This window comes from Pleurotus ostreatus, assembly GCF_014466165.1.
Source record: "Pleurotus ostreatus strain PC9 chromosome Unknown scaffold_2, whole genome shotgun sequence".
In the NCBI taxonomy this organism is placed as follows: domain Eukaryota; kingdom Fungi; phylum Basidiomycota; class Agaricomycetes; order Agaricales; family Pleurotaceae; genus Pleurotus; species Pleurotus ostreatus.
In genome coordinates, this window is record NW_023503157.1 from 1,721,765 (window position 1) to 1,736,116 (window position 14,352).

The 14,352-nt window shown below is 50.8% G+C and overlaps 7 protein-coding genes across 7 annotated transcripts; 2 read left to right on the forward strand and 5 right to left on the reverse strand.

Annotated features, from left to right (window-relative positions):
* Nucleotides 1-119: 119 nt before the first annotated feature.
* Nucleotides 120-1,612, reverse strand: PC9H_003395 (uncharacterized protein; the record flags this gene model as incomplete). The annotated part of the gene is made up of 4 exons (XM_036772988.1): nt 120-499; nt 549-639; nt 695-1,081; nt 1,136-1,612. The coding sequence occupies 4 exons, from the start codon at nt 1,610-1,612 to the stop codon at nt 120-122; spliced, it is 1,335 nt and encodes a 444-aa protein (XP_036634461.1).
* Nucleotides 1,613-1,777: 165 nt separating this feature from the next.
* Nucleotides 1,778-2,557, reverse strand: PC9H_003396 (uncharacterized protein; the record flags this gene model as incomplete). Its single annotated transcript, XM_036772989.1, has 7 exons — nt 1,778-1,836; nt 1,891-1,933; nt 1,987-2,098; nt 2,151-2,196; nt 2,255-2,317; nt 2,373-2,479; nt 2,535-2,557. 7 exons carry the CDS (start codon nt 2,555-2,557, stop codon nt 1,778-1,780), a joined length of 453 nt encoding a protein of 150 aa, XP_036634462.1.
* A 334-nt stretch (nt 2,558-2,891) lies between these two features.
* On the reverse strand, nt 2,892-3,611 carry PC9H_003397 (uncharacterized protein; the record flags this gene model as incomplete). The annotated part of the gene is made up of 6 exons (XM_036772990.1): nt 2,892-2,950; nt 3,000-3,042; nt 3,094-3,208; nt 3,261-3,306; nt 3,365-3,427; nt 3,479-3,611. The coding sequence occupies 6 exons, from the start codon at nt 3,609-3,611 to the stop codon at nt 2,892-2,894; spliced, it is 459 nt and encodes a 152-aa protein (XP_036634463.1).
* A 310-nt stretch (nt 3,612-3,921) lies between these two features.
* RRB1 (ribosome biosynthesis protein rrb1) lies at nt 3,922-5,617 on the forward strand (the record flags this gene model as incomplete). The annotated part of the gene is made up of 4 exons (XM_036772991.1): nt 3,922-4,108; nt 4,161-4,484; nt 4,537-5,236; nt 5,290-5,617. 4 exons carry the CDS (start codon nt 3,922-3,924, stop codon nt 5,615-5,617), a joined length of 1,539 nt encoding a protein of 512 aa, XP_036634464.1.
* Nucleotides 5,618-5,694: 77 nt separating this feature from the next.
* On the reverse strand, nt 5,695-6,966 carry PC9H_003399 (uncharacterized protein; the record flags this gene model as incomplete). Its single annotated transcript, XM_036772992.1, has 11 exons — nt 5,695-5,736; nt 5,787-5,900; nt 5,956-6,086; nt 6,139-6,156; nt 6,207-6,220; nt 6,274-6,282; nt 6,330-6,367; nt 6,433-6,693; nt 6,760-6,768; nt 6,818-6,880; nt 6,931-6,966. 11 exons carry the CDS (start codon nt 6,964-6,966, stop codon nt 5,695-5,697), a joined length of 735 nt encoding a protein of 244 aa, XP_036634465.1.
* A 221-nt stretch (nt 6,967-7,187) lies between these two features.
* PC9H_003400 (uncharacterized protein) lies at nt 7,188-11,035 on the forward strand (the record flags this gene model as incomplete). The annotated part of the gene is made up of 14 exons (XM_036772993.1): nt 7,188-7,644; nt 7,692-7,837; nt 7,884-8,163; nt 8,214-8,392; nt 8,448-8,672; nt 8,718-8,813; nt 8,866-9,029; nt 9,087-9,336; nt 9,388-9,784; nt 9,837-10,189; nt 10,252-10,403; nt 10,470-10,596; nt 10,655-10,691; nt 10,749-11,035. 14 exons carry the CDS (start codon nt 7,188-7,190, stop codon nt 11,033-11,035), a joined length of 3,150 nt encoding a protein of 1,049 aa, XP_036634466.1.
* A 219-nt stretch (nt 11,036-11,254) lies between these two features.
* Nucleotides 11,255-13,617, reverse strand: PC9H_003401 (uncharacterized protein; the record flags this gene model as incomplete). The annotated part of the gene is made up of 5 exons (XM_036772994.1): nt 11,255-12,522; nt 12,576-12,794; nt 12,851-13,082; nt 13,133-13,164; nt 13,227-13,617. 5 exons carry the CDS (start codon nt 13,615-13,617, stop codon nt 11,255-11,257), a joined length of 2,142 nt encoding a protein of 713 aa, XP_036634467.1.
* Between the last annotated feature and the right edge of the window lie 735 nt (nt 13,618-14,352).

Consider the following 14,352-nt stretch of genomic DNA (forward strand, 5'->3'; position numbering starts at 1 on the left):
GTAGTAGTCGTCTGTGTACTGTAAATATCTTTCGTAGGCTCTTAGGAATGGGACAAAACGTACGATTATGCGCGAGTGATTTGCACTGCAATGTCAGTCATGAAAGCGAGTCCTGCTCGCTATGAAAGTGTCAGGCCACCAACGGCCTCTCCAGCTCCTTCTATCTCGCGTTCGTCGCCTTCCAGAGGTTTCGAGCGCGGGAAGGGCCTAAGAATAGGACTGGCCAGCCCCATGGTTGCCCTGAGAGTGGGGCTCGATGTGATGCTCATCGGTCGTGGGTATGAAGAAGCAAAGGAGCCGGCGATTGTGGGGGAAGACGCAGCAGAGCTTACGGTAGAGGCTGGGATCGAGATGGGGATGGCAATTGGTAATCGTGTGCTGGGGCGGGTGCTGAGCGGTGAGCCAATGTTGCCATGTTCTCTCAGATGCGACATGGAGGGCGAGACGGCGCGTCGCTTAGCAGAGGAGGGATAGGGATCAAAACGGTCGTCCACTGAAACTAGCATTACTTGAGTCAGAAATTTCGATATCAAGGATGGTAGCCTCACATTTCCGTTTGTTTGAACGCACGGCACTGCTCGTCGGAGGTGGAGTATAACGCCACTGGCTGGTATTGGTGAACGATGGGGACGCCATTGGCTGAAACGTAGAATTCAGCCAAATTACGAATGTAAAATGCATTATTTAGACGCACGATATCAATATCCATTGCTACCGTTCCAGGGCTCCCGCAAATTGATATATCATCACCATTGATAGAGCCTGCTATACTTCCTGCCACACTCCCGGAGGGTGTAAACGGTTTGTTGATGTTAATCGGTTCAGAGCCGCGAGGGACGAAAGTAAACGTGGGGTCTTCGCCCTCGTCTTCGTCGTCGCTCTCAGGCTCGTGTTGTGTGTCCTCTTCGTGCCCCGCTTCTTCCGGGTATCTACCGCGATCATGGGCATTCCTAGGCGTGCGGGGCTGAGTTGGCAGCTCCGAGCACGAAGCCACGAGGCGCTGGAATGCGGCTTCCGATTGAACCTCGGATTCAAGTGGCCGAGATTCAGCCCGAATCCTCAGTATGCGTGGTTGCTTTACCTACGAATTAACATCCATTGAACAAAGGTCTGGGGGATGTAGAATACAGCTTACTGGAAATGACAATCGGCGGTGGTGGTTGCGGGCTGGGAAGTCTTGAGTCTCAGTTCCCGTGGATGATTTACGTGGGGGAGTGGCTGGATGTTTCAATTTCTTGCGTGGGTGTCGGGTTTCCCCCTCAGAGCCTTCGGGCCCCCCAAGTGGTGGCGTAGTATTCTCTGAGCTACTGGACGGTGAGCTGTCAGTAAGCATGCGCTCTTTGTCGCTCTCGCCGTCCTCCTGCATGGCATTCTGGTTCAACCGTCTGCGGGCAGGGGGGTGTAAAGTGAAAGATGAGGCCAGGGGACTGTGAAGACGTCCATCGCTGAAGTAGCCACCCTTCGTCGAGAGCAGGCTGGGGCGTCGGAAACGTTGTAGCAATGGGGGGATGTCGTCTAACGGTGACGGCGACGCGAGGGCGGTCGACGAGGACGCCGGCAAGGCGAAGTCCGTCAAGGACGTTGGCAACGATGGACGAGTAGCTTTAGGCATTGTCGAGATTGTGGCCCATGTACATGCAAGTTTGAATAGAAGTCGAGGTGGTCTCTGAACTCAGGGGCTGGCCGAACTAATCAACTACTATGGCCACTTTTCCAATTTGGGCATGATGCATGTATTAGATTAGCTATTTATGCACAATTATATGTAGGTACGCGATTAAAGGTGCTTTGTAATGAGAGTGTGGCCAACAAGGTAGGTTGAGGTGAGCAGGAAGCCTGAAAAGAAAAAATTCAGCAAAAGATAATCGATGAGCAGACCAGGGGACCTACCGAAAGTAGACAGCGAGCCGAGCCAAGCTCCTCGGGTGTTCCTCTAAGGACTCTGTCAATAACAAAGCTCGTTGTCGCGCTTTTAGAGATACTCACCTTAGCGGGGTCTCCAGAGGTGTAGCCAGCGGTATAAGCGATGCGGGAGACCGACCAGAGACCAAGGCCAACGGCGGCGGGGATGGGGTACTTGAGGGCGGTAATGAGAGCACTAGAAACAAGTTCAAAACGTGATGGCCAAAATAAACGACAAGGCTACGCACGATACATAAAGAGGGGGGATGCTCTCGAGTGTGTTTTGGTGGGCACCTGGGTGATCGACCATGTCAGCCAAGGAATACCAACGGGTCCTAGTTCAATAACTCACGTTGGGCGCAATTGAACTTCTTGGCCGCAAGGGAAGCTTCAGCCTCAGCCTTGTCCGCGTACGCTATAACAGGATCATGAGCTATTTGGCCGGTCATGCACTATGGCGTGATCGTCACCTTGAGGGTACTTCACGCCTGCAGCTTTACGGTGCTTCGACACGGTCATCGTCTGGTACAAAAGCACCCATACCGTTGACACCAGGCCAGCGGTAACGTATTCGAAGCTGCAAGACACTTTGCATCAGTCTACTATGTCTTCTCGCAGAGCTGATCGCTTACTTTTCAGGAAGAATGATGGCCATTTCAGTCAAAAGTGCTGGAGAAGATCTTGAAAAAGATGGATGTGGCGGTTGCAATGTTGATTCAAGCTGAAGAAGCTCCGGGTATAAAAACAAATTTTCAGAAAGTCGACGCGTCACTCCGGCTGCCTTCAGCGACCCGGACCCTGGCAGCTCTATCACCTAACCTTGCACAGCGACGACAGAGGACGTGGCTCAAACGCTCCGTTTCCAACAGTCAACAGCCAATCGCTAGCTTCGGATGTGTCACGCAGCTGACATTTGCCGTCGGGATTAATCAGCCACAAAGAAATGTATTCTCATCAAGGTCCAGAAGTTGCTAGAACGTGCACGTATGCTAGAAGTCACCCAAGATCATCCTCAACACGACGTAGTAGCTGGCGTTGCATAGGAAGGCTTCGAAGACATTAGAATCAACGCTGCGGAATATGAGTAACACACTTACCTATCAAAATGAGCGTGGTAAGGAGCCCAGCCACGTAAGTCTTCTGTTGAATCGTTCAGCTTAGTAGTTTCTCTAGACCGTCAATGACACATACCTTGGTCGATTTCCCGGTGACCACATACCCATGGGTATACACTGCGGATGATATGGACCACGTGAATAATCCTATAATTGCCCACACGGGTGAATCGAGTCCCGTAAGCAGCGCGCTACATTGCGAGATTAGTGAGGGTCAGAAGTCTTGAAACGAGGATTCCATACGTGATGAGGAGCGTAGGGAGGCTTCTGAGACTGTATTGATGTGTGCCTAGTAGAAACATACACGGTTAGCGGGCAAATGCACGGTCTAAAGGCATTCGGCTTACGCTGGGCAAGATTAAATTTGTTCGCTGCCGGCGATGCTTCTACCTCAGACTTGTCCGCAAACACTGATGAAATGATGCGTCAGATCGTCTGAGTAAGGCCACCCCTCGACTTACTTCTCGGTTGCTCGATGCCAGCAGACTTGCGATACCTCATAACGAGTAAGTCCTGGTAGGTGGCGACCCAGATAGTCGAGAGCATGCCACCAAGAACATATACGAATGCTCTGGGGACGTAGACTGTAGGCATGGTGTAGCACGAGGTTGCTAGACTGAACTGAGGAGGACGGGTGTGTTTTTGATGTTATTCCACCTCACCATCGTCTTATATTTAAACACATTCGAAGTATCAGGCAGCGTCACCGCTGCGTTGACCTCAACGTGTCCTCGCTATCCGAAACGCATCTTGAGGAGCTGCGCATCTTGATCGTTGGATCCAAGGATTCATATGATCATGACTGGACCTGCGCAGCGATCGCATTGTACTGTTTACAATTTCCAAATCCGATCCGTGGTGATTAACAAACACGTGATCGCATTTTACTTTCTCTCTCCCAAAAATGTCGAAGCGATCGGCGACGCAGGTGCTCAATCCAAGCGATGAGCAGGCTTCCAAACGACCATCGGGGAGTGCGCCGAACCACAAATCCGAGAATGACGAGATGGGGGAGTTCGAGGATGCTTGGGAAGATGAGATCGAGAGCGACGGAGAGGTGGTAGATGCTGAGGCTGCTGAGGGCGAGGAAGGTGCGATCCAGCGGTCATCGTACAAGATATCCCTCGTTCTGAGTCTGTATAGGTATGGATGTAGACGAGGTGCTCCCTGCGATCGAGGAAAGCGAGGAACAGCCACCTGCGCCGTCTGTGTACATCCCAGGGAAACATACTCTCGGCGCCGATGAAATTTTAGAGGCGGACGATTCTGTATACTTGATGCGACACTCACTGAACGTAAACTGGCCATGTCTATCTTTTGACGTACTGCGCGATAATCTTGGAGACGAGCGACAACGATTCCCTGCCACTGCGTACCTTGTATCAGGAACTCAGGCCGATGTCGCGAAAAATAACGAAGTGTTGGTATACAAGCTAACGTCCTTGCATAGAACACAGAAAGACGGAGGTGAGTCGGAATGCCCTGTCGAGATTGTGTCAGTGGAGTACAAATTCCACAGATGATTCTGATGAGGACGACGACGATGATGATGACGAAAATCTGGACGAAGACCCGATACTCGAATACCGATCAATACCGCACATGGGTGGCGTGAACCGCGTTCGCGCGCAACCACTCCCCGCCTCATCCCCCCTCCCCCCTGTTTCCCAACCGTATTACACAGCGACATGGTCAGAAACAGGAAAGGTCCACATATGGGACATTCGTCCGCTAATAGAGTCTTTGGACGTTCCTGGCTATGCCCTCCCCAAATCACGGACCTCCGCTCCAGCGTATACCGTAGGTTCGCATGGTCGCGCGGAGGGCTTCGCTATGGACTGGGCTTCATCTGGAGGCGCGAACGCATCTTCGCTACGACTCTTGACCGGCGACATACACTCGAAAATATACTTGACAACCACTGCTCAATCGGGTTTCACCACCTTGTCGCAACCATTCGCTTCACATACATCGAGCGTCGAAGACTTACAATGGAGTCCATCTGAACCGACAGTCTTTGCCTCGTGCTCGGCGGACCAGAGCGTGCGCGTATGGGATGTACGAATCAAGAACAGGCAGAGTGTCGCCGCGATCATGGCAGCACACCCGAGTGATGTCAACGTCATAAGCTGGAATAAAGCCACCAGTTACTTACTTTTGAGCGGTGGAGATGAGGGAGGCATCAAAGTTTGGGACTTGCGAAACGTCAAGGCAACTGGGTACGCACCTTTTCTTTCTCTCTCTCTGACACATAATAACCCAGTCCTTCTAGTCCTGCTCCCACAGCGGTCGCATCTTTCAACTGGCACTCCGCTCCCATTACCTCCATCGAATGGCATCCCACAGAAGACTCCATATTCGCTGCGTCTGGTGCAGACGACCAAGTAACGCTTTGGGACCTAGCTGTTGAGCCAGACGAAGACGAGATGAATACCGCTTCCAACGAAGCCGACGACACTCAACAAGTGCCACCTCAGCTCTTGTTCGTGCATCAGGGACAAAAAGACATCAAAGAAGTGCATTGGCATCCCCAGATTCCCGGAGCCGTAGTCAGTACTGCGTCGGACGGATTCAACATCTTCAAAACTATCTCCGTTTGAGGGTCGTAACATTGCGTTGTTCAATTAATGGCAAAAGTATTGTAGAGAATCGCGGTAGCTGCTGTAGAATTGGAGAATCAATAGAGTCCCATGCCGTTGTTGCCTTTGGGCGCTCGTATCTGGCAACGTTAGTTCTCTGAATGAAATACCGAGCTAGACAATTTAGTACCTTGGAGATGTTCTTGTGAATTAGGTCAGTCAATACTGCGTAGATGTTTCGGATATCAATAAGGTGTTGGCGGATAAAGTAAAGTTGCTTCTCGTCATGTTCTCGCAGCGAGGCCTAGCAATAGCAGAGCATTTAAATACTGTATAGACGTCGAGTCACATGGACGTACTGCGTAGTCTTCGATATGCGGATATTTGATGAGCTTTGAGCAGATCTTGGCTCGTTGAAGGTGGTCTTGTCGCGCTGCGTCACGGACATTGTACGCGCTATCCTGGGCTCGCATCAATTCCGCCAATACCTCTACACAGGAGGAATGAGTGAGGCGTGTATCCATGTCTTGGAACATAGTTACCTTCCTGCACTTGTACGCCTAGGAAATGTTTCAGAATGAGAAAATAGGTGACCTCTAAATTTACATACCAAAGTTATCACCGCTAATGCCATAGTTTATATCAACATTGTAATCCTATTGTAAGGAAGGACATACTCTTCGATCCTATGAATTATGAGTAAAGTGATTGCTTGGTGCACTATAATGCTTACTTTGGCATGGTGAGGTTGACCCATAGTTTTACTTGATCCTTGAGAGGTACCCGGGTTAGTTAGAGCGCAGTAGTACGTATGCCTGTAACGACAAAATACTTACACACAAATCAGCCAACTGATCACACTCTTTCTTCACAGTTTCATGAAGCGAGCTTATATGTTCGTTGGAATGAACAAGGTCTGAGTATTTCGGACGTGGCGTGTGATGCACGTCACCGTTCTCAGCGCTGCCGTCTGCTGTACGTCTCCTCTTCTTGGTGTGAGGATCTTCTACGTCAGCATTTGAAGGAGGAGGATAGATTGTAGTATCGGTCTTCTTGGAGTGCAACATGTTAAACGGCGAATCTGCATCCGAGTAGGTCTGTATTATTTGATGCAATTCTCTGCAACGAAGTTACAGGTGAGTTTCACGTAACCAATAACACACAAACATTAGCTATGAGACGTCAGAAGTTCGTACGGCTGACGAAAGGGCAAACACGCACCTTGTTGGGGAAGACCTTGAACACAATGTCTTCGCCTTTGTTCGTGACGGACCTCCGAAATTCCTATAATCACCGTCGAGCATGGGGACGAGGGGTAGCAGACCAGAATTTACCTCGAGTTTGCGTGCTGCCTCTTTGTCCGTAGCCATAGTTGTCGACGAGGTGGCTTGTATGCGGGGATGGAGCTGGTACGCGTAAAGGATAAGTAATGGCCGTGACTGGCTGATCGCGTCAATAATTAGACGCCCATAGTGCTATAAGTGACTCTGCGTGACTAGACTAAGTTGGTCCCCAGGGGCGTCACGCACTCCCGGTCACGAACTGTGGCAGTCGCCTCTCTTAGCTTCTAACTACACCACTCCTACTCTCAATGGCGCACAACGACGAGAACGAAGCAATTTCCGCGCTCTCGGGCTTCTCCTTGAACCATCTGCTGGGTGAATTGTCACTTCCCAGTGGGTCAGGGTTGCAAAGTCAGCTCGGTATAGGCGGAGTCTCTGCACTCAGTTCAGAGCAGATCTACAACAACAAATGGACCGAGGATGAAGGCGCAGTCGGTGCGGAGGAAGGAGATGACTGGGAAGATGAAGTAGACCGAGAGTTGAGAGAGGAAGAAGTCGCGAACCCCGTCAAGATTGAGGTCCATTCTCCTGGTGGCTTTCGACCGAAGCAGAAACGCACGCGGATTGTGAAGCGTCTCATAGAACGGCCCAAGACAGTATACGAACGCTTCCCGTCGTTTGAGAAAGATAAAGTCCTAGATTTCAGTGACCTATTTAAGGGATACACGGCTCGAAAGTCGCGTCTATCGAGGCGCCCTTTTCTTGGTGAGTGCTTCGCTTTAGAGGAACTCGTAAATCCTGAGTATGTACAGTCGAGACTGTATATCCACGGAGAAAGGAAGTGACCAAGGGGTTTCTGGAGTCAGTTGTTGGGACGTCAAAACGCCAGGAAGAGACCAAGCGAGCTGCAGAGGTTTCATCCGGGAACGTTGAGAGCGACCTATTGAAGGCTCTTGAAGTACGTTCATCCCCATTAACAAAACACCGCATCTTGACCTCAGTAGGAACGCGACAAATCAAATCTACCAGTCTCTCTGCCCCTCCATGACCGCACATTTGACCTGGTGCTATTGTCGAACTGGGAAGATCAAATCATGTACGACCCAGCGCCGGCCAGTCAGCACTCCCAGACAACCGAGCGCAGTCTGACCACACCTATCAATAAAGTCCTGGAGTCTGGGGCTTGGACACAGAGTATCATTTGGAGCCCTCGAGCACCGTTCAGGGACTTCACTCAATTAGAGTTCAATCATGAAGATGATGTGGTTCCGGAAGATCGAGCTGGTGGGTATAGATGTGTTTGGATTTTCTGCGGCTCAACATGGTTGCTCTAGATTCTTTGAGGCCTCGCAAGCGCGTCAGACTTGATGCTGGGCAGCGAGACAAGTTCAATTTATCGAACGATCATTTGTACGAAGTGTCGAAAGACGGCGCCAAACATCGCGTTCGCCAAACATTTAGTCAATTGGTCGTCGAGCATGCATACCCTGCTCAGAAACTTCAACTACCCTTCGTACGTGGGCTATCTCTACCTCCATTGCCCTAATCACCTAATAATTCAACTATAGTACAAGACACGGCTTTCGAAACAAGAAGCTCGTTCTTTCCATCGACCTGCCCTTCAATTCCCTGCAAATATCGAACTTCATTTCAGCAAAGTTAGAACAGCCAAGAAGAAGAAGGATAATTCTGGTAGGAAGTTGGGCAAGGGCGCCAATATCGGAGAGGTCATGCACAGGACCAGTGATCTCAGTCTTCGTGATACGTCCAACTTCGTCTTATGGGAATATTCGGTGAGTCGGTCCTGCCACGCCCCAACCTTTGACCAATTGTAGCAGGAAGAGCACCCGCCAATTATATCAAACTTTGGCATGGGGAGCGCGTTGGTCAATTACTACCGTAAGAAAGATGAGAAAGATGAACACGTTCCGAAGGTACATCAATCACGCTTCTTGTAACGTACAATTGCTCATTCAGACAATCTAGTTCGACCTAGGAATCCCGTTCGTCCTCGAGCCCCAGGACGAATCTCCGTTCATGAAATTTGGTTATGTCTACCCTGGTCAGACCATCCCTGCCATGTACAACAACCTAATTCGTGCTCCACTGTTTCGGCAGAAGCCGTATCCCACCGACTTTCTTGTCGTGAGGTATCTACTTTCGTTTCTACGTTTTCCACGAGTTACCCTGAAGTTGGTGTTATTTAGGAATACCGTCAAGGGTGAGACGAAGTATTACCTGAGGGAGATAAAGAATCTCTTCGTGGTTGGCCAGACGTATCCCGTCACTGAGGTTCCTGGCCCTCATTCCCGCAAGATCACTAACACCCTCAAATTTCGTCTACAAATCATCGCCTTCAAGCTACTCAAGAAAAGCCCAGGCGAACGACTCAAGATTTCTAGGCTCATGAAGTATTTCCCCGATCAAAATGAGCTTCAAATGAGGCAACGCTTGAAGGTAGCATGTGTCTTGCATTCGCAAATCTCCATGGCTGACCCTCTGCTTAAGGAATTCATGGAGTATCACCGGCGCGGCCCTCACCAAGGCTTTTGGCGACTGAAAGCTAATTGGACGCTGCCAAATGACCCAGAGATGCTCAAGATGGTGGGCCCAGAGCAAGTGGTACTTACCGAAAGCATGCAAGTTGGTCAGCGCCACTTGCAAGACTCCGGGTATAGTGGTGTAGCCGATACGACCGACGACGACGAGACGAAACTGTCGGTTGAACAGCAACTTGCTCCATGGATTACAACCAAGAACTTCTTGTTCGCAACACAGGCTAAGGCTATGCTTAGGCTTCATGGGGAAGGAGACCCCACTGGTCGTGGAGAAGCTTTCAGCTTTATCCGAATCTCCATGAAGGATATATTCGTCAAGGCTGGTGAAGACTATGAACAGAAGCTCGGTTAGTTCTTAGTGTTGATGGTGGCGAGTGACTATCCTGATTTCATTCGCAGCTGAGGCAGAAAATCGTCCGAAGTCTGCTCATCGGTACAACGTCGCCGAACAACAGCAAATATACAAATCAGAAATCGAGCGGATTTGGAAGGCTCAGTTCGACTCGCTCAGCCGTAAGGATGAACCGCAACTCACGGAGGAAGACATCAGAAGGGATCGAGACGAGACAAAACGAATACAAGCTCAGCACAACATGAGGAGGGATGGAAGCAGGGCTTTCTCGCCTGGGATGTCGCCCATGCTCGCTGGTCCATCCTCCCCTCCCTACAGCCGAGCTTCCTCAGTCGACAGGGACAGAGAGATGAGTATGGGTCCAGATGGAAGTCGTAAGGTTCTACGTATCAGGCGTTTGGTGAGAACCCACAACTCAAAATAGCTGTGCGCGTCGCTTATTCCCGTGTTCACGTTTTCTAGATCGACGGCGAGTGGCAAACGGAGATCATCCGCGACCCTGCAGTCATCCGAGCATACATCCGTGGTCGACAACTTCTCGAGGAAGAACAAACCATGGCGGATAGCTTGGCGCCTACAGGCGACGCAGACAAGGACAAGCGAGCCAAGAAGAGGTAAGCCAAATAATCGCAGTCTAGATTCTCTTTGCATGTTTGCTGACCCTTTTGGCTCGTTATTAGACTGGAAGAAGAGATAGCTCGCATGAAGAAGAACCAAGAGCGTCGGCTACATAGGAAGAACGCCAAGATCATCAAAGAGGGGGGTACACCTCTACAACTGAGCCGGCCTTTGAAGCCAGATACAACGGTGAAAAAAATCCGCGTGTCGTGTGGTAGAATACACACTGATTGATTTAATTTAACAGCGGCGATGCGGGCATTGCGGGCAAATGGGCCATATGAGTAAGCCTTCGACATCTTTTCCTTCTCGTTGTCCCACAGATCTAACGAACGTTGCAGAGACCAATAGGAAATGTCCTCGATGGGCTGAATTCAGCAGCGGCACGCCACCCGTACCCGTGACCCCAGCGTCCGCGGGTAGTCCACCGCCGCCAGGTTCGGCGACTATACCTGGGCTAAACTTCAACAGAGGTCCAGGGAGTACGCCGTTCGGCTTTCACGCTGCTGCAGTCTCTTCTCCGCTTGCAACAAGCCCGCCTATGTCCGCAAAGGAGGACGGGGTGCCTTCAACTCCTTCGGCTAGTGGTCCACCAAAAATCAAGCTGACGCTCAAGCCAAGAACCTGATGGACATTGACGCTACGTAGTACTGACGTATGATATTTATGAATCTCGTTCACGCATCATCATGGCACAATATGGTTGATAATCGATAATTGTACACTGCATCTTACATGGCGACTATGGTAATAACAGTGAACTTGTATAAAATAATAAAAGTATAAATGTCATAGCAAGATGGAAAACTGAATATAGCGTGCACATTATTGTTACAATACAGAAGTCCTACGCAGTAGCCATTTCCACGTCCTTAATATGATGATGAGCATGGGAAGGTCGGGAATGGATGTTCAGCGACTCATAACGTTCCTTGAAATCAGTGTTGATAGCGACGAGCAGATTTCGGATCAGCTCTGCGTGGCTCTTGCGTTCGTCCAATGGGATTTCACGAGTTCTACTCTCAAGTTCTATTCGTCCAATTTTCCGAGCGAGTTCTTCCGACTGTTCTGGCGATCGCCGCGCGGAAAGGGTCGGAGATGCAATGGAACGTATCCCAGGAAGTGTGGTTGGCTGCGGCGGTGGAGATGGCGAGTGCGTGGTCGATGGCGTGGACACGTTAGACTCAGGCGACGGCGAACGATACTTGAGCGGTGGCAGCTTAAACTCAGCATCACCGGACGTAAGGAGCGGATATAACGAGCCGGATTTCGATGATGACGAAGACGCAAACGCTGGCGTGAGTTTGGCAGGTGGGCCAGGGTGAGGTGACTTCGGCAATTTGGATTCGACAGGTTCTGCTCGAGACGACGGTACAGATTTGAGAGGCACGATGGTGCGCATGGATTTGCCCATGTAGTCCACTGGCGCCAAATGTGCGACAGGAGCAGCACCTCTTGAGACACGCATGTAGTCGAATGCCGCCGCATTGTCCGGCACTGTCATCGGGATCTGAGGAGGGGTCGAGTTGACAGGGGTAGAGACCGCAGAGTGAGGAGATCCCGACTCCAATGGAGGAGTAGGGTGATGGTAGTTCTGCCCGGAAAATGAAGAACTTGGTGGGCCAAATTTAGACGAGATACGCCGAGCACTTGACGGATAATCGTTTGCGGGTGAATACGTGAGCGAAGAAGGATCATGCATCGCGGGATACACATATGGGCTGGGCTGAACTGATGGGTGAGAGGAACGTGATGTTGGGGGATGATAAGAGTTGGATCCGAAGCCATGGCTAGCAGGTCCTGTGTAGCCATTGTCGCTCGGGAACGACGACTCCGACCCCGGCAGACCTGGCATGCCGGTTAAGCCGAGCTGTCCTAGGGTCGAAGCATCAAAGTATGAGTCTGAGAAGCCGGTAGAAGTAGTTGGAGAGGAGGAGGAATGGTAACGGGAGCCCGAAGCTACGTCACGTCCGAGTGTAAGGAGGAATTCATTGACAGCTGCGAGTTCTTCTGGAGTGCGAATATCGAGAGAAACAGAACGAGGATTAAATTGTTGGCGATGGGCATTAGCCACATGCTGCGCGTAGGCAAGGTTATTTAGTCGTTCAGCCATCTCTGTGGATAACAAGTCAGTTAAGAGGAGACTGATTCAAGGATAAAGTACGGACGGGAGTCGTACGATGGCATAACACGACGCTTCTTCATGTCAGTAAAGAAGTCGTCGACTGCGTAGTCATGAGAACGTTTTGAGCCAGTAGGCACGGAGCCTGCGTCCGGACGTAGAACTTCCCAAGCTGGGACCTGATGGTGCAGAAAGGCATCATGCGTTGGAGAATGGTGATGTGCGAGTTCTGGAGAAGGTGAGGGCAAAATACCGAAATGAGAACCTAATCAGTACACGATCATTGGATGATGAACACATAGGGCGAGAGATCATGCATACCGTCGGACGCGGATGAGGATTGAGACTTGGCGCGAGCAACAGGGACTCGAGGCATAGTAGAAAGCTTCGATCGAGAATCATTCTTGATAGAGTCTCCCCTTACACGCTGGACGTAGACAGGGTCGACGACAGTGATTGCCTTGGAGTGCTTGTGCTGCGCATGGTGTTCCTCTGTGTGTATCTTCTCGTGCTTCTTCAAATCCTGGGGCCGCTTGAACGACTTTTTGCATATCTACATTGACGATAAGTAAAGAAGCACATGCAACCGTCACTGATAATCACCTCGCAAACATGCGGCTTTAGTGGTGTGTGTACTGGCAGTTCATTGAGTTCGGAGTGAGTCAAATGGCCTCGGAGAAACGGAAAGATGAAGTACCTCTGAGATGGCTGGTGATGTGATCACGCTTAGCGCAGGTTGTGCCGCAATCCTTCCACTTGCAAGTGAGGCAGAGGTTGTTTGTACTCTTGCGACCAATGTGGTCGTTGCACAGATGATTGTAAAGAGCTTCGGGATCAGAGAAGGACTGCGTGCATTCCATCCAGAGGCATTTGTGTGCTGGCTGAGGCTCCGTGGACTGCGTAACGCTGTTCGACGACTCCGGCGAGTCCGATTTAGGGGACTGGGGGCTCTGGGAGTCGGAGGGCGGGGAGTTGGTCGTCGGGGACGGGGGCGGGAGGGAGGCGGTCATGTATGCGTGATGGTGGTCGGTGAAGAAGAATGGCGGCAACGGGGCTTGGGTAGAGACTTGCGAATTGAAGTTGGACATTGCTGATTTAAAGGCGGCGCTTGCCAAGCAATCCCAAGAGCCTGATCGTCTCAAGTACTCTTGGCAATTGGATGACATAATCCAGTCCCAGCCTCCTCAATAACGAACCAGCTCGAACCACCACAACCCTGGCTTGGCATTCATTCTATGTTTACTCGTCACACTTGTCGTTATTTTCGTACACCTCGCAAACAGCCTGCAGGACATTGGCGCACCAGCTGGACCAAGCTCAGCCTCACGCTTGCGCTTTCTCCATGAATTTACTTCCTGGTCTGGCAACGCTGCAGGCTGGCAGCTCTCGTCGTACTCTCTTACGTTCAACCGAAAATCCGCCATTTGGGACGCTCTTGGGCCTACCGTATCCACTACTGCAACGCGGTGATCCCTCTTCCCGCCCCAGCTGGGTTTCTTTTGCTTGAACAACTTGGTACCCCGCCTATTACATCCTACTGCCACAATCTTATCACTCTGGATCCTGATAGACTGGTCTGGATAGTCTTGCAATACTCTTAGTATCCTCGTCTTGTCTTTTCCTTGGGTCAGGTGGCTGGAAACCAACGTCAGGCAACAGGAGCTATTGATGTCTCTTTCCCCCGCGCAACACCCAAGCAAATCAGACGCGGTGTTCATGGACTACTGGGGCATTTACCACGGCCAATCACACTAGGTTCTGGAGAAACCTCTTCTTCGAAAAGTGGGGAATATTCCTACCGTGGCAGACGTCTCGCCAGAATC